Source organism: Mycteria americana, chromosome Z, assembly GCF_035582795.1.
Source record: "Mycteria americana isolate JAX WOST 10 ecotype Jacksonville Zoo and Gardens chromosome Z, USCA_MyAme_1.0, whole genome shotgun sequence".
Taxonomy (NCBI): Eukaryota; Metazoa; Chordata; class Aves; order Ciconiiformes; family Ciconiidae; genus Mycteria; species Mycteria americana.
The window spans coordinates 55542005-55559837 of NC_134396.1; the positions used below are offsets into that span (position 1 = coordinate 55542005).

The window sequence follows — 17833 nt, forward strand, 5'->3', positions numbered from 1 at the left end:
AAGCTTTTTTTAAAGCTTTTTTTAAAGCTTTTTTTAAAGCTTTTTAAAGCTTTTTTTAAGCTTTTTTAAAGCTTAAAAAGCTTTTGCCATTTTTAAATATGGCAAAACTCACATAATTCAGATTTTTTTGTGATATTTTTGGAAGCTACCATGGCAAGTAGTGCTTTATGCAGCTTAAATACTAATCCTCAGTTTGTTTCCACCTAATACACATCAGTGTTTACTAATTAAACAATGTTACTATCTACTGACTCTTCTCACATCTTTCAAAGTAATTTTTTCTTTCATATTTTCAGATATGGAACAATTTTGATTCTCTCCTGGCCCCCCATTTGATGTCTGGAGAATTTTTATTCTTTTATCATCCCAATGAGATGACTTTGTGCAGAGAATTTCAGTGTTGGTTAGGATTGTAAAATCTTAGCCCATTGAAGTCCATCAACTGCCAAGATCTCAGAATACCTTTCTAGTTGAATTCTGGTTTCTAACCCGCCAGTTCTTCTGGTGATTTTTAACATATGTAGAGTTACTTCAATTCCTTTTCTTTGGGGCTTAAAGCATTTTAATGTGTATTCATGATTTTTTCCCTCCCTTTCACTCCCACCCGTTTCACATTTCAGGAGAACTTACGTGCTTCTGTTTGTTCTTTTTCGTTATTTAGTGGAAGACTGTTGATATACTATATCATTTGGCTTTCTGACTTGTATCTTTTCTCAATTTTGGATGCACTTGTAGCAGTTTTGTTCTTTTCACCACTTAGCTGTTTTTTAGCTTAGCCTCTATAATAGAAGAGGGACAGAAACTAACCAGCTTCAAAGGTGATGTTCATGTAACTTTGCATGGAAATTGTGCATATGTGCCCAGAGAACTGGTTCTGATTAGTTATAATGGGAAATGCTCTAATCTGTCTGCGAAGATTTGTCAGAAAGATTCTAGTAAAATTGATCAGTGTGAACTAGAGTGCCTCAAGGAATTGGTTTTCAAAGCAAACTTGAATAGAGGTCCTCCAGTGAGCAATGAAAGCTGTTCTAAGCTGTTGTGAATCCAAGTGTCTTGAAGAGTTGGTCTTCTGAATAATCCTTTGTCACTGATCCTCTGACATTTACTAGAGTTCTGGTTTCTTACGGTAGTTGAATGCATGGCTTGTGAAGGTGGCATTGAATGAACTTTAAAAGAAAATGGTAATTGTGTTGCAGGTGTTACCAGTAAATTGTATATGTATCAATATGTATGTATGCCCATATGTTTATGCACATCAGTGAAACAAAAAGAACAGTGGTCTGAAATACTGTAACTTTTCAGTTTAAAACACAAAATTTGCAATAGCGTTCTTCTAGGAGACCAAGATTAAGTTGTTAGAGATCTGAGTCAGCTTTATTAATGTTTTTAAACACGTGTAGCTATACTCATGTTGCCTGCAAGTATAGCTACACCAGTTTACATGTTTTCTTGATAATTTAATAAAAAAAGTATTTGAAATAAGAATGGGGTGCGCCTTTTTGCAGCTCTGGCTGAAAATGTTTCACAGCAAGTTAAATCTTTACTACAGGAAAGACTAGTCAAAATATTCTTTGATGCTTGAATGTAGCTGTTTAACAGAAGGGTTTATTAATGGCATAGGGTAGGTTATATAGGAAAAATGATCATGTGTGTATGAGTAAAAGATACTCATTCTGGGTTTCAGAGACCCAGAAAAGTATAGGATAAAAAAATTCAAGGTATATCTTTCCAAAATTGTCTGAAAAGCAGGTGCAGGATTTGTTTTTCTGAAATTGCAAATATTTGCACATCAGAGATACATCTAAGTTAGGATTAAGAGCACAAATCTGCACCTGTTTCTCATTTTTGGGGGGGCTGAGTGGTTTACTCCTGCTCCCAGTGTACAAATGGGATACATGGTCTCTGTGTGAGTAAATTGGCCGTGGTTTTATCTGTAGAAAGTTATGTGATTTCCTTTTGTTTCAATACAGTTTATATTAAAAGAGTTTCAGAATTCTTTGATTTATTGAATAAATGGAAGAAATGATGTCTGGCACTTGGCTATAATGGTGTTTCTAAAGTAAAATATTTCAGGTAAAATTTTGTCATCTGAATTTTACCAGTAGGCATTAAAACACCTCCCCGCTTTATTTGGACAAAAGATGTGAGTTTTAATAGTTTTCTTGGTACTGTTGCCAAACACCAGTGATCTGAATAATGAAAGGAAAACAATTGCTTGCTGCTTCTGAAAGACAGTAATATTCATGTTTTCACCTTAAAATCTGGAATAGAAAACCTTTAAATCTTGTCAAGTTGGTTCTCTGTGTAATGTAACCGCAGTACATTAAGCAGTTGTACTCTACATTTGTGGATGACAGTCTTTGCAGTGATACAGCTTAAGTGAAGTGTAGCTCTTCTGTTTCATATAGAATTTAAAATAGTTATAGTGGCATGTTATTTAAGCGTGGGAGTTAAATGATACTTCAGAAGTAATGTAATTTAATTACATTAGTCAGTGCTTTTGTATATGCACAAGAATTATATCTTACTGAGTATAAATACTTCAGTCCTGCTGAAATAAAATTCGAAAACAAAATACTACCATCTAGGCAAAATTTCTGCATTTTAATTGCTAAAAATCTGCCCTGTCATTACTAGCTTCACCTGACTGCCTTATTACTCTCCATACACATAATGCACTTATACATTGATTCAAGAAGTTATAAAACATACCTTGGTACAAAAAGAGCTTTGTTTTATCCGAATATTAAAAAAAATATAATCTGATGAAATAGAATGGTAATATGGCAGTTCCTAAGGTCTTTTGTCATGGGTAAAGCTGTCATGCAATTAAAGTTGTGAAACATGTTTATATCAATGGGAAGGTGAACAAAGTTTCTGGAAATATTTTTACATGAATACGTTCTTTGTTTGGCAGATAATTTAAATTTAATGAGGATGTATAGCATTACTACAAACTAATTGTATGTGTAAGCTAGCATTTTACTTGGAGGCATAAGAATTGAGGAATTCCATTGTATAGAAAGAATAAATAGAAGATTTTTGTAATGTTCTGTTGATGGATGAGAATGATGATCTATTCTGAGCTTTGGTGTTGGATCATCTCTTAGATCTATATTGTTTCTGACACAGTTATTATACTCTTCTTTCACAGTCCATAAGTAGTTCTTTAAAAAGTATTTCACTAATTTTTTTTTGTCTTCCTACTTTTTAAGGGGTCTAGACTGAGAGCAGTGTTGGTTTAGTTTGGTTTTGATTCCACAACTGTTATACAAAAAATGTTAACACTGAAATTAAAATCTTATTTGAAAGAAGATGTCTTCAGTTAAGCAAAAGTGTAAAATGACCTAAGCAAGTCTAGGGGAGGCTCTCACAAAGTCTTGCACAAGTTCTTAAAGACTCCGAAAGCTGACCAAGAGTACAGTTAACTATCGTGTTGTGTAGTAATCTAGGAGTCTTCAACATTAAACAGGGTAATAAAGAGCATGCCGAAGCACTTTTGGTTGTGCTAGAAGGCAACTGACCACAGTTAGATGCACAAATATGCAAGGCATATAGTTGTTATGCACAGAAGTTGTGATCCAACAATACTTCAGCACAGGAATCTTCATCTAACGAGTTAAAAGGAAAATAATTTTTATGGGAAGCTCATTCTATGTGTGGCAGGTAATCCAAAGTTTCTTGATAGAAAAAAGCTAATACAGCCTCTGATTTTAGTTTGTTCAACTAATGAGAAGTTGGAGTTGAACTTTCCTACTGATTGTGAGGTAATAGGGTAGCAGTGAAGGGCTATGAAATTGAAGATGAACAGCCTAAATTTGATGCAGGAAAAAAAAAGAGGGAGCCAATGAAAAGATAAGAGGAAAATCGTAGCCTGGTTAGCGTTTGTAAGGATTCTGAGTATCCATAGAGCAAAACTGCATTTATTAAAATTGGAGTAGTGTTGCAAAAAAATTCAAAGTGCAGGATGGAAAGAGAGTAAGTGAGATTTTTCAGCAGTATGTAGAAGGAAGAATTTTCCTTGTGTGTCTGTACTGCGTTCATAGTTTAGTGGTGTATTAACTTAGTCTCTCTGACTTTACACAGACATTGTGTAGAAGTCCTCTCTCTCAGAATAAGGAGTTAAATTTGTACTTCCTTATTAACCCTAAGCAGTTTGCTGCTGCCTCTCAGCCCTGGAATTTTGGTGTTTCATTATTTGCAAAGTATGATCTCAGCAGTTTGTCCACTGCCTGCCAGACTTTACGGTGCCAGGGAGACCTCCCTGTCCTCTGGCATGTGTGTAGAGCAGGGCTACCCTCAGTCTGTTTAGAGCTAATGTTGGAAAAGAGAAAAGATTAAAGAGTTTAGCTATGTACGTAACTTGTTAGCAGGACCTTCATTGTACTGTAGTGAGGAACCTGGAAGACTTACAGTCAAGAATGTGAGATTATGGAAAGAGGTTCAAGCTACAGGTGATGCTTATGATAAAGACCTGAGTGACAGAATGAAATTTCTAGTTTGGGCGGAAGGAGACAATCCTAGATGAAGCAGTTTGATCTGTGAAGGTGGTAATTGAATTTGAAGGTTAAGATGTGAAAGGAAGAGAAAGAAAACCACTGACAAAACCCTGAGGAATCTGCATAGAAAATGGAGCAGAGAATGAGGAGAAGCTACTTAAAAGAAATGCTGAAGGAGTGATTTCATAAGTAAGACGTGGATATCATGGAAACTGATGAAAGATAAGATTTCATGAAGTGAACTTTGTTTTACAGTGGGAAGGGTCAAGGAGGTTGAAGATAGAATATCGGTTCTTCTGTGTATCTAAAGTTATTAGAAATTTTGGCAAGAACATTTTTCATTGTTAAAGACAATTTTTTTAAAAGATGAACTGAACAGAGGGAAACTTCAGGGAACAGTTGTAAATAGTGCATTCTTTGAGCTTGGCGATGAAAAGACAAGAAGTACAATGATAGTGCTACAGATGCATGAGGCACAAATGTTCCAGTATCATTTTTCTATACCATACAATATACGAACCTGTAATAAAAAAAAAAAAAATTATAAGCTAAAAAAATTGCTCTATTCAGTTTCAGGGCTGATTCTTTTGGTTAGTAACATAATCTTTGCTCAAATGGAAGAACAGGCATAAGATTACATAAAAAATAGTTATTCCATATGTACCTCATAAAAAGATTTCAATGTCTATGCAGACAGTTGCCATAGGGAATTTTGGTAAATTATAGTTTAAATAATTTTGAACTTTCCCTTATAGCAGAGAGAAACTAGTTGCTTTAAAGAATATGTATCGGATATATGTACCTACAGCAGGTTTGTTCACTACTTCATTGTTTCTAAATTATGTTAAAGGAAAGGCAACTGTAGATAAGAATGTAATAGTTTAGCCTGAAAAATACATTTAAAATACCGCTGAATATCTTAGTTGTGCTTGCAACTGGTAATAGCAATACTGTATTGATGTATTTTTATTGTAAGGTATTTTCAAAATTGCTTGGAAAAATAATAGCATTAAGAAAAGAAGATCTGCCAAGAATTGATGTTAAATATCCATTGTTTCCTGGTTATGTTTTGCATATTTATTTGTTGTGGTATGTACCTGTTGTTCTAACATTGTTTCAATGCCCTGTATGTAAAGTTTATGTGCAATAATATTAAACCTGAAGGAGGAAGCTTGTTTGCCAAAAGATAATTTGGAAAATATGTTTTTGCAGGTACCTTTTGATATATAATCCTACGGAACAAGAGCGATTTTCGGTGGTTTCAGTCAATGTGAATTCACCCAGAGTTAAATTATTATCTCCTTTGGGAAAACCTGTTACTGTCCAGATTAGTGCTGTTTGGGATGGAGCAACTACAGTATCACATGAAGCATATCAGGTATGCTACTTCAAGTAAAAAGCATTAAAGTATTTTTTGATAGATTGTAGCTTCATGGTTGAAGAAAATGGAAAGCATACTTCAAATATTGGCAATCTGTCTTCTGCAGATAATGCCATTAATTCAGTCATTTTAAGGAAAAAAAGAAACATATATATATTTAGCATTAAAGTTTCTTAAACTGGTAAGTCTTTAAACTTTTGTGATATGGTGTATTACATTTAAAAGGTCAGTTTCAGCTGCATGAACAGAACATACTGGATGTGTGTCTTTTCCCCTAACTTTCTAAAGCTGCTTTTTCCTTCAGTGATAGTCCATACACACAGTCACACAGTCTATATGTGCTCAAGCACTCCAGCTGGAAGGTTTAGTAACTGCAATGGCTTAAGCAGTTAGATGCTGATTTTTTTTTTTTGTCTTCCTGATAAAGAGGCTGGATAGTATTTTCTTTTACTCTTGTACTCAAGCTAGACAGATGACTTTGAGTCCACTTCTTGTATTTGGTTTTAAACAAAGTTTCTGAGAATTTTTGAATCATACATCATTACAGAAGATTGTTCTCAATGACCACACTTCAGAAACTGTATTTTCTTAAATACTTAGTGGTATAATAGTACTGTATAAGCTCTATTTTTTTACTTTCAGGCTTACATCCTTAGTCAGATTCCTTTTGACTTAGGAGCCAAGTTGAACTTGTTTCAGGATAATGTTCCTGCGAAGATAATTCAATAAGCGTGTCTCATTTGTCCTCCAAAGGGATAATTATTGATAATTGTTGTGGGTTAACCCCTGTAAGCAGCTCAGCCCAACACAGCCACTCGTTCACTGCCCCCAGTGGGATGGAGGGGGGAACTGGAAGGGTAACCATGAGAATAGTCAAGGATTGAGATAAAGAGAGTTTAATAAGTAAAGCAAAAGCTGCACATGCAAGCAAAGCAAAACAAGGAATTAATTCAGTCCTTCCCATTGGCAGGCAGGTGTTCAGCCATCTCCAGGAAAGCAGGGCTCTGTCACGTGTAACAGTTACTTGCAAAGGCAAACGCCATCACTCCCTATGTCCCCCCTTCCTCCTCCTTCTTCCAGTTTTTATTGCTGAGCACAATGCCGTATGGTCTGGGGTATCCCTTTGGTCAGCTGGGGTCAGCTGTCCTAGCTGTGTTCCCTCCAAACTTCTTGTGCACCCTCAGCCTACTTGCTGGTAGAGCAGTGCGAGAAGCAGAAAACACCTTGACTCTGTGTAGGCACTGCTCAGTGATAGCTAAAACATCCCTGTGTTATCAACATTGTTGATATCAAAACATAGCACCATATAAGCTACCATGGAGAAACTTAACTCTGTCCCAGCCAAAACCAGTGCAATAATTAACACTGTTAATTGCTTGAAGAAGAAGAAATAAAATTACATATCTGTACTTCAAATTCTAAGCAAGTTGCTTTGGAGATCTATCTTGTATATTACTCTTCTGTGCAGATTACTTTACAGCTCCTGAATAACCAGAGACTAAAAATGAGACAGTTGCCTTATATTTCCCTATTTAAATTTGTGGATTTTTAAATGCAACTTAAGTGATAAGTAGGGTCTGGGCGCACTTGATATGCTACACACGTATCTTTCATGCACAGTGAATATGGTCAGAACTGCACATCACAGCTATCATCCTTTTTTAACAAGATTCAAAGTCATTATTGCATTAATATAACAATTATCTTGATGCTAAGCAAATTAGCAATGCAGACATTTTTGTTTGCTAGTCCTTCTTAACATGTTTCAGCTATTAATTTTGGAATGTCATTCATAATTTCATGTTGATTTATGGAATATGGGAAAAATTCAGCCATCCTAAAATTATTGAAGCAAAAGGAGTTCCTCTGAGCATAAATTTAGTATAAAAAGTTGATGCTTTGCTGTTTTTAATAATGGCTTCTTCTTTGCTCCCAACAGATCTCTTTCGTGGCACATCTACCACCTCTGGGGCTTGGCGTTTACCAGCTTTTGGAGGTTCAGAGTTCAGAAGCAGTTTTAGCAGACTATAATATATACATGAGGAATAGTAGGCAGGAGAAGCCAGACAGACTTTTCAAGATAAAAGAGATGCAGAATTCTGTGGATAATATAATCTTAGAAAATTCTTACATGAAACTGTGGTTTTCTGGAATGTCTGGATTACTGGAGGTGTGTTGCATTGTATTTCAAAACACTGTTTTACTTTTCTAAGAACTTCTATTCTTATTTGTGAAAACCTACATGTATCAACTATTTCAAACATGACTCTCTGTCCTTAGAAAATAAATACCAAAGATGATGGTAAAAATCATCAAATGAAGGTGGAGTTTGCTTGGTATGGAACTACAAGTAACCGGGATAAAAGTGGAGCTTATCTCTTCTTACCAGATGGAGATGCCAAGGTAAATCTTCTCTTTGCAGAGAGATTCTAATCTTGAAGTAACTTGAAGCATTCTGCAAATACAGATTGGAAGAGCTAGTTTTCCCCAACACTGAAATACAGCTGTGTAGTTAGGAATAATGACATCAGTTATTGAAATGATTGGCAGAACTTCATACTTCCTAACCCTAGTTTTACATAAAAACTTGGCATTAATTTCAAAGTGTAAAAATATACAGAATACCTATGATTCACCAAAAAACTTAAATAAGATGCTACCCTTGCAAGAAATCCAGTGAGATGTGATCATTCACTATCAATAAAATAAGTTCACTTCCACTTCCTATGATGAAAATATACAGGACATACTGATTCATTTCTGCATTTCTTGACTTTCTGATTCTTAAGATTTCTTTATTGTGAATGAGGAGCTTCCAGTGCAGAGTGTGGTACTTTTTTAGCTGATATTAGCATATGTAGTTTAATTTAGTAATTAGGATACTGAGTCCCAATTGAATGTAAAGATGGAGTAGCAAGCAACTGTTCTGATTTAGTTGTCTAGGGCTATCAGTATTTTTAGCTGCGTAATTATTGGAGGTAACAGCATACTCCTATTAGTTTTCAAATTGGAAATTCAGAAATGACAGTGTTCTTATACTGACTTAACTACCATACAGAATCTACTGTACCACTCTGGGAACTGGAAAAGTGAAATTTCAGAAGTCAAATGGTGAGATAATGAACACTTCAAGAAGCTAGCTAGTTTGCATCATATTTCTTCTGCCCAGTTTCTCCTGGGGAAACTTAAGTTGCATGCATAAGGGAAACTGGGAGGTCTATGTTTACCACTTCAGGAGATAAGCAAGGGTAATCATTCTATTTTTGTTGTTATGTGTGTAAATCAGTCTGGAAGTGGACAGAACAGTTTCCTTTTAGCAGACTCTCCTAGAAGCACACATTTTGAGGTCTGTGAGTTGGCAGTTTTAAACCATTTAGTATATTTAGTCCCATAATTGTTTGCATCAGTTACGTTCAACAGAGTTCATTTATTCTTAATTTCTAAATGTCGGTGGTTTTGATCTGTGAATATCTGAACAATACCACATACTTTTTTAATTTTTACCTTTCATCAGCTGCATGGCCCCACTTTAATTTTAGTCTTTTGCTTATAAAAACAATAGTCACTAAATCTAACAGTTATACAATTGTAACTATGCTTTTGAATTATTTGCTTTATGAAAATAACCTGGACAAATGTAGATGGCAAAATGCTATAGTTTGAAAAGAAAAAGTCTGTCACATGCCTGCAAACACAGTTAGAAAATTTCTAAGGTACATATTGAACTTTTATGAAAAATGAAATTAAAGTACACTTTTAGTTAACATTAAAAAGGGTGGTGTGTTCAGCTTTTGTAACTTTTTATACAATAAAAATCAAATCATGTTACTTCTAAAAATTCTGCTTCATTAATATACCATAAGGCTCGTTTGGCTTGCTTTTTAATAACATTAATTAGGTTGTCCCACTGGGAATAACAGTATAATTCTATAGTAGTTTCTAAAACAGTTTGAACTAATGATTTCTTTTAAGAAATGCCATCTGTTCAGGGTTCTCAGTGAGCTGGCTTGACTAACATTTTCTAAGTCCTTCTGTGGAGTGGCGATAGGCCATATTATAGGCATTTTTCTTGCTTTTTGGCTAGGTGTTTTTTTTCCTATCCCCCTCACCCTATGTATTACTGCAAAATTTGCAGTGAATGATTGCATTTGATGTTGGGTCATTTTCCTCTGGTATGAGTACAGTTATATGTTTTCTTTGCCTTTGTTAACTGGTTGTTTTGTCACCTGATAAGTCTTTTGCTTCCTTTCTTTTCAGTTCTACAATACTCAAATTATTTTTCTTCATCTAGTTTAATCAATGTCTTACTTTAGCCTTTTTGATCTTGAGTTCTTCTGCCAGTTTAATTTTGGAAACTTCATGCTGTAACATGCTAGGCTTGCAAGCCATGACTTACAGCCGCGTCAGTTTAGAACATTTGACACATACAGTGCAGCTCAGATCATCACTAGGCTGTTATGAGTAGATGTCATGTTTTCTGCAGATGATGGTCTGTGTACTAGAATGTAGATGGATCTGAATCTTCCAAGAGGTTCCTTGGATTAATCATCTTTATGGCTGACCTAAAACCAGCCTGCAGTACTGCAGAGAGTGCATTCGCACTAAGAAGTGGTAAGCCTCTAGTACCAGCACTAAGTTGGACATCAGCAGAGACCTGGGTTAGTGATAGTGATTTATACAGTATTAAATTGAAGGTACACTGAATACCAATAACTCTTTGTCACTGCTCTGGAAAGAATAGCTGGACGTAAGGGTCTATGACACCGTGGCAAACATTGCCATGGTGCAGCTAAACAGCCCCAGTAAGAACAGTCTCTAGGGTTGTGGCATAGGGTCTTGACCATAGGTGGTTCTGTCTCTGCTGTCTCTGAAGTGTGAGAGTAGTTCAGTGGCAGCCTCAGGTTGGGACACTGGTGTGAAGTCCAGGACAATGACACAGAGCAGAGGCTCCATGCTTGCAGTTCTAGAGATAAGGCAGTGCTCCTATCACATCTTTGTATTTTCTGCAAAATAGAACAAAAGCAAGGTACCATGGAAAAAGACAGGCAGTATATTAATTTTTTAAAACGTCAGTGCTGCTTAACTGATTGACAATGTCATCAGGGTTTGGAAGGAAGGGACTTCCTTGGACCTCACAACAAATAAAAACAAAAGCATCCTGCCTATGAAGGGAAAGCATGCTTTCATCTCTTGTGATTTTGTGAAGGATGGCCAACTCAATAAATCTGTTAGATCTGAGGGGGAAAAAAAAAATCAGTATTCAACAAGCTTTGAAATAGTTAAATGTCTATTTTCTTCTATGTATTCAAGAAAAGTCAATATGTGATGACCTACTTACTAGCCATGTTTGGTATCAATAGGGAATACAACAAAGCAGTTTTTTCGAAGGAGTGAGATGCTAAGTGTTTGTGGGATCAATGTGAGTGGTTCACTTTCTTGTTTTACAAATCAATTTTTCAGAATCAAAGTGGACTCTTGATAGACCCAGACTGGGAAATTGTGATTGTCTCTCAGGCAGCTGTGTCTGTGCACACATGTATGTACTAGTTGCTGTAGGTACTTATGTACTAACAGAGTATGTAAGAAGAGAGATTTATTTTTTTTTAACCTGCAGGATCTCTAATGCTAGGGACTTTCTCCCTTTTTTCCTCTGCACACATTGTCTCCATGTTGGACTTCCTTTACTGATGATGATCTCTGACTTGTATAGATGCAGCTGCTGCTAATAGCTTCAAGAAACTTTTTTCATGACAGGTCATTTTTTAATCTGTAAGGATTACCTGTTGCCTCTGCTTCTCAGAGAAGAACACAGAATCACAGAATCGTATAGGTTGGAAAAGACCTTTAAGATCATAGAGTCCAACTGTAAACCTAACACTACCAAGACCACCACTATACCATGTCCCTAAGCACCTCATCCAAACGTCTTTTAAATACTTACAGGGATGGCAACTCAACCGCTTCCCTGGGTAGCCTGTTCCAATGCTTGATAACCCTTTCAGTGAAGTACAATTTCCTAATATCCAGTCTAAACCTCCCCTGGTGCAACTTGAGGCCATTTCCTCTTGTCCTATCACTTGTTACCTGGGAGAAGAGACCGACCCCCACCTCTCTACAACCTCCTTTCAGGTAGTTGTAGAGAGCGATAAGGTCTCCCCTCAGCCTCCTTTTCTCCAGAAAACTTATCTGCGTTACCTAAATGCTTGGCCTTCAAACCTAAGGAAAAGATAATGGTATCTCTCTGCATTTTTTTTAAGTAGGATTGGGATGTTCCACTGCCCAAAAGGAGAGAGACTGTCCATTTAGAGTATCCCACTGTATCTGTCTTCAGATCTTCCCTCTCAAAAAGGCAGAGGATCCTCATTCAAGCGTAGTATCCTAACTTTTAATACTTCCTCTGTTTTTGCATGCCTGCTAACAGAAAAAGACAAATGCGCAGGCACCATTGCATGGAAAGGTGCTCACAATACTCAAGAACTGGCTGCCTTTGAAGTTTCTGTTCTTTCCTTCGTGCTATGTCTTTTCCTCAAGCATCATATCTTTCATCTAAAAATCTACCCCACATATCGGTAGGGTTGGTTTTGGAGACAAAAGTATTAAAATGATAACCATCTCTCTTATGCCACGTAATTATTAAAACACAGTTCTCAAGAGCTCATAGTAGTTGATTCTCCCCTGCTCGGTCTAATCTCAAACCCTGACAAATGAAGGATAATCTGCTATTGAGAACCAACTTTTCTTGAAGGCTTTGTCTTGAGTTTTTTTTAAATCTCAGGCATATCAAGAGCAATTCAGTCTGTGTTGGAAAACTTTCCTCTGGGCATAGTTTATTTGACTTCCACACCAACAGTGTACTGCACTGCCAGAAATTTCTAGGCCACGCTAAGATGGTTAGTAGTGCTTCACTTGACTACAAGGGGAAAGGCTTATTGGCGATGCTTCATGCCTTCAGGTTGCAGTATGCAATGCCAGCTTCTATGCAAGCCAGTAAACCTTTAAGTGAAGGCATCTCTCCAGTTATCTCTGCCCCTGTGGCACTTTGGGACCTGATTTGATGCCAAGTATTTTAAGATATCCTAGGGAGCTATGGGATATTATTTTGCTCCAAGTATTCTCCCTTAAAATTTCTAGCTCACTTTTTTTTTTATTCCTTCAAGGGGAGGTTGTCATGTTTCTCTTGAATATGAGTACTGAAAAATGGTTTCTGGATACTTTGACCTATAGTTCTGTTATTCTGTTACTGAAAATACTGCTTTCCAGGCTCAACAAAACCTGCCACAGCAGGCTACTGAATCTTGTACAAAGGAACTCATTCCAGTGGAGCTGAGGGGAACAGATTTTACAGTGACTATTCATTTTAACTGTTTAGGAAGTGGAGTCTTGAGACTGGATGTGAGACCCAAATATTTTTATTCCTAATTTAAGGTCTGAGTAATCATAGAATCCTTCATACTGGAAGGTCATTTAGTCCAAGCTCCCACTCAAAGCAGAGTAAATACTGAATTCAGACCAGGGCTTTGTCCAATCAGTTTTGCAAATAGCTCTATCAATCTTTGTTCCTTCCACTTAGAAAGGAAAGTGGTTTGTGTCTGAGTAGTAAGAGGCCTACTTCTGCATCCTAGTTAGACTTTCACATGAGAAGTATCTTCATATTTCAGAGCCAGGACCAGGATCATTTCGCAGGCCTCTGTGCATCTCATCAAGGATCTTTACAATGATACTAGAATAATTCCAAATTCAATGCATAAAAATAGTTTCCTGCTTAAAAGCCTGATTCATATAAATGTTTTCAGTGTGGCAAACCTGGTCAATTAGCTCTTTATAGGTTCTGAACTCAGTATGTCTCCAGGTGACTATCAAGAAATCACTTTCTAGGATTAGTGCTTTTCTAGGCACTAAATATGAATTAGGGGGCTTCCCTGTTCTCTCAGTACCATATTTTTTCTTCAGTTTTCCTGTTTGCCCAACAATCAGGAAGCAACAGGCATCCTTCAGAACTCAAGTGTACATCATATCTCCACTCTTTGTATTCAGAAATAATTTGTCTAACCCCCAAACCCACATGATAGCATGTGCCTTTGTAGCTCTCCTTCCTCATTTGTACCTTTTCCCTGCACTATGTCTGAATTAGAGGCTTGCAATCTGGTTTTGATATGTTTCTCTCAATGCATGTGCTAGTGGAATCACAAATTATTATATAAAAAAATTCATTAGTTTCAGACAGTGTCTGCAAAATGACAATTCCTTTTCTTCCATATAACCTCATCTTTCTATATAGTTCAGAACGGAAGTATGGTTGCTTTTATCTTCAGCTAGGGAGCTGATCTGGCTATATATGCAGCTTGGAGACTCTGGTGCGTGAACTTAGTGTTTGTGGCAATATCCCAGAATCTGAGAGCTATTAAACACATCTCATTTCAACTTTCTACTTGTATAGGAACAACATATTTTGGTAGTTGTTGTCAATGTCACCATCATGTTTTATACTAACAAGCTAGATGGAACAGAGTTCCTCCAAGTATTTTTTTACTTTTTGTTTTAAAAAAAAATACTTCGGGTAATTTTTTCTTTTTTAATAAGTGCACAGCCTTTTGCATTCCTTTCTCACTCATGCAGCACCTCTCAGTTTTTCTGGTTTGGTCCTGAACAGCTCCGGTGAGACCCCTAGTGAGAAATTTCTTACAAACAGGAATAAGCCCATAAGATAGGTGTTACTTTGCTAACAGAATGTATTTGGCAGGCTGCTGTTTGTGTAAGTACTATTATCCTAGCTAATAATTGGTGAGGGTATTTGCTTGGCCTGAAGACCTCAGGTTTCTCAGTTCATTTTCTGAGATTTTCTTTAGCTGCTGTTTCAGTCCTTCATTGCTGACCTGAGAATCTTCATGTTGCCCTACCCTGAAGGTAGGATTTTGCAGTTCCTCTGTGGGATTTTAATCTAAACATATACTTCTAGGAGCATGTAGTCACAGGTTAAATGAGTTAGTCTTCTCTACCTATGTGTGATAGATAAGCAGATAGATAGTGATCTCTTCTGCCAGAAGAAACAGGAAGATTCAGTCTATATTTACTGATCTTGGCAGTTTTTCATGGAAATAAGAGAACCCAAAAGCCAGCTCAAATTCTAACTTAAGATCTGGTCTTCAAATTTCCTTTATCCCAGCATATTAATTCACCTGGCTTCTGTGCCCTCCTAATACTGTACTCCTCCTGTATTTCTCAGCTAGCAAATGGATTTTGCATAATAGATAACACTTGTCTGTCTTACTGACAAGATGAGACCCGTTGGAAGTATCCCATCATTTTTTCATGTCAACCGTTAAGAAGTCCAAAAGACTTTCCTCATTTGAGTTTTTGTACTGATTAACTGGATAAAACATTGCTGTAAGATGATCAGTACAAAAATCCCTCTCTCCCTAAAACAACTCATCTTACTGAAGTGTAAGCAACTATGATTTCTCTACCAAACCCCTGTACAAAGTGTTCCTGTAGTTGATAGCTGCAGAGTTGCTTCTTGGAGCTCTCGGAAAGCTTTTAGTAAACAGTGTTCTGTCTGAAGCTTTGAGAATAAATATCTGAATAGTAAGGCAGACTTTTAGTCTTTGGAAGTCTTTCAGTTTCTTCATTTATTCAATACTTCTTGAAATCTTCTTTGTGAACATACATATAGTTATATGCTCAAAGATGATGATTGGACGATATGTAACTGTACTTGTTCTTCTCTGACATGTTTTGTCTGTATGTAATCTTGATTTCCTCTCTTCCTCAAGATACATTTGATCTTTGGTTTCCTTGTTTGAGAAGAATGAGCATGCTCTGACCTTCTTACAACATTGGTACATACAGGAGGAGGACAGCCACCCTCTAAGAGCTTTTTGCTTAGATCCCTCTGAATAACATGTTTTCCAGTATTTTGTTCATTTTTTTAAGTGAAGTCTTTATTGCTGTTGCGCTACAGTAATAGTTGCATGTGATGTATTTTCATTTTTGGCTTTGTACCCGCTTAATATTTAACCCATTTTTACCTTTGTAGGCATCCATGTATTTCTATATAGTGTATACAGTTCAGTTTGGGATCAACTGTTTTAAAAAAAAACCATTGTTTGCTTAGCCGAGACTCAAAATACTGTAACTGCATGGAAAAATAATTTTTTTCATCTCTTTGGTTTGACTATGGATATGTAAAATTTATGCTAGTCTTTGAGAGACATTAGTAAGAAGCCATATTCCTCTTGAGGTTTCTTAATGGTTCCCAGCTCTACCCTGCATTCCAGGGGGTTCCCCTGGCAACTATAGCTGCTTTTGATGAAGAAAAAATTCCTCTTCCACTTTCAAAAGGATATGCAAACTGATCCACAAAACGATGTAGAGGCAGCTTTCCTCATGCAGTGTGTACCACTGATATAGTAAACTGTGAGCAAACCAAATAGACAGTTAGACCATCTGCTACAGTTTATGAAACTACAGTACTTGATTACTGGTTAGCAAGTATAATTTTGCTAGCAAAAAAGCTCAATCCAGATGTTTGCAATATTAGTACATTACTGTGTTTGTCTGTAGGCCTTGCATCCATTAATCCTCATAAAATACCTGTGATATACGTAATGAGGTTTATCCTAATTTTAGCTAAAGGACAAGCAAGGCTCTGAAGAAAAGTTGCTGAATTTCAGATTAGGAGTAATTTTTTAATTCCCAGTTTCTAGACTAGAGAATATACAACATTCTCTAGAATGTTGACATTCTAGAGACATGAGATATACAACAGTTTAAAAAAATTAAAAGACTATTTAATATTTACTAAATATTTTGATTTATTGACAATCCTTTTATGCAAAACATTCAAAATAATTATTCACACTTTCTATTTTCTTTTTGTAGCCTTACATTTTTACAGATCCACCTACCATAAGAGTTGCTCATGGAAGGATTTTCTCAGAAGTTGTATGTTTTTTCCACCACGTGACACATACCATGCGACTGTATAAAGTCCAGGGTAAGAGTAGTGAAATTCTGTGTCTCTCAGCAGTTATTTTTCATCACTACAATTTTGGATCCTACCTGTCTGTTAATGTTTAAATGCACTTCTGAACTAGTGCAGAATTCGTCAGGCCGAAGTCTTTACTGTATCCAGTGCACCATAATCCCTTTCTGAGCATGATGCTAGTCATTAAGCTGTCATGCTTAAACTCAACAGATTTGTTGGAGATACCTCTCTGTATTAGGAAATTTTATAGTATAAATTACCTACAAGAGGGTCCTGAACTTTACTGGGTCATCTGAATGCTGTAGTAGCTGTAAATTATGAAAATGAGGAAAAAAAAAAAAAGTAGAAATATCTTGTAGATGATGTAAAAACGTAGTTTCTTTCATAGCTTCAAAAATACTGATGACAGTACAACAATATTGTCTCTAAAGTCACAAAGAATGTAAAGTTATTTGTTAGTGACATTAATAGTGAACTCTGGTTTACTCCACAACTGTAGGCATGCTTTAGGTACCTATGAGCTTCCTCTTTGTCCTTTATCTGCTTGGAAGACCTTGTGACTGAATCAGATGTCTCTGTACAGAGGCACCAGGACTGAGCACCATCTTACTGACTCTTAGGGCATAACTTCATATCAGTTTTGCTTGTATCAATGTATCTTTTTGTAATTGAAGTAGGAAACATGCATTTTCAGTTGTTCATCTATTTATATTTACTGGAATTTTTCTCAAATACAGAAGCATTGGTGGATATTTTCAACACTTCAAGGAACTTAAACATGTTTTGTATTAGCATTACTTTTACCATTGGTGTCAAAATTGCCTGCATGGTTTTTAAAATCTTATTTATCATATTTAATTATTTTTCTAAACACCTTCAAAAATAAATAATGGAGCTATAAGTACTTTGAAAGTCTCCCTTGCTCTTTTTCTTATTCCTTTTAAGTTTCAAAAATAGTATTGCCAGCAA

At 36.2% G+C, this 17833-nt stretch overlaps 1 protein-coding gene across 1 annotated transcript in view; it reads left to right on the forward strand.

Annotated features, from left to right (window-relative positions):
* MAN2A1 (mannosidase alpha class 2A member 1) overlaps window positions 1–17833 on the forward strand; it is a 111497-nt gene that overhangs the window by 67757 nt on the left and 25907 nt on the right. Inside the window, exons 13-16 of the mRNA XM_075526549.1 lie at window positions 5712–5877; window positions 7820–8050; window positions 8161–8283; window positions 16759–16873. Of these exons, the coding sequence (XP_075382664.1) occupies window positions 5712–5877; window positions 7820–8050; window positions 8161–8283; window positions 16759–16873 (635 nt within the window). The remainder of the gene's footprint in view (window positions 1–5711; window positions 5878–7819; window positions 8051–8160; window positions 8284–16758; window positions 16874–17833) is intronic.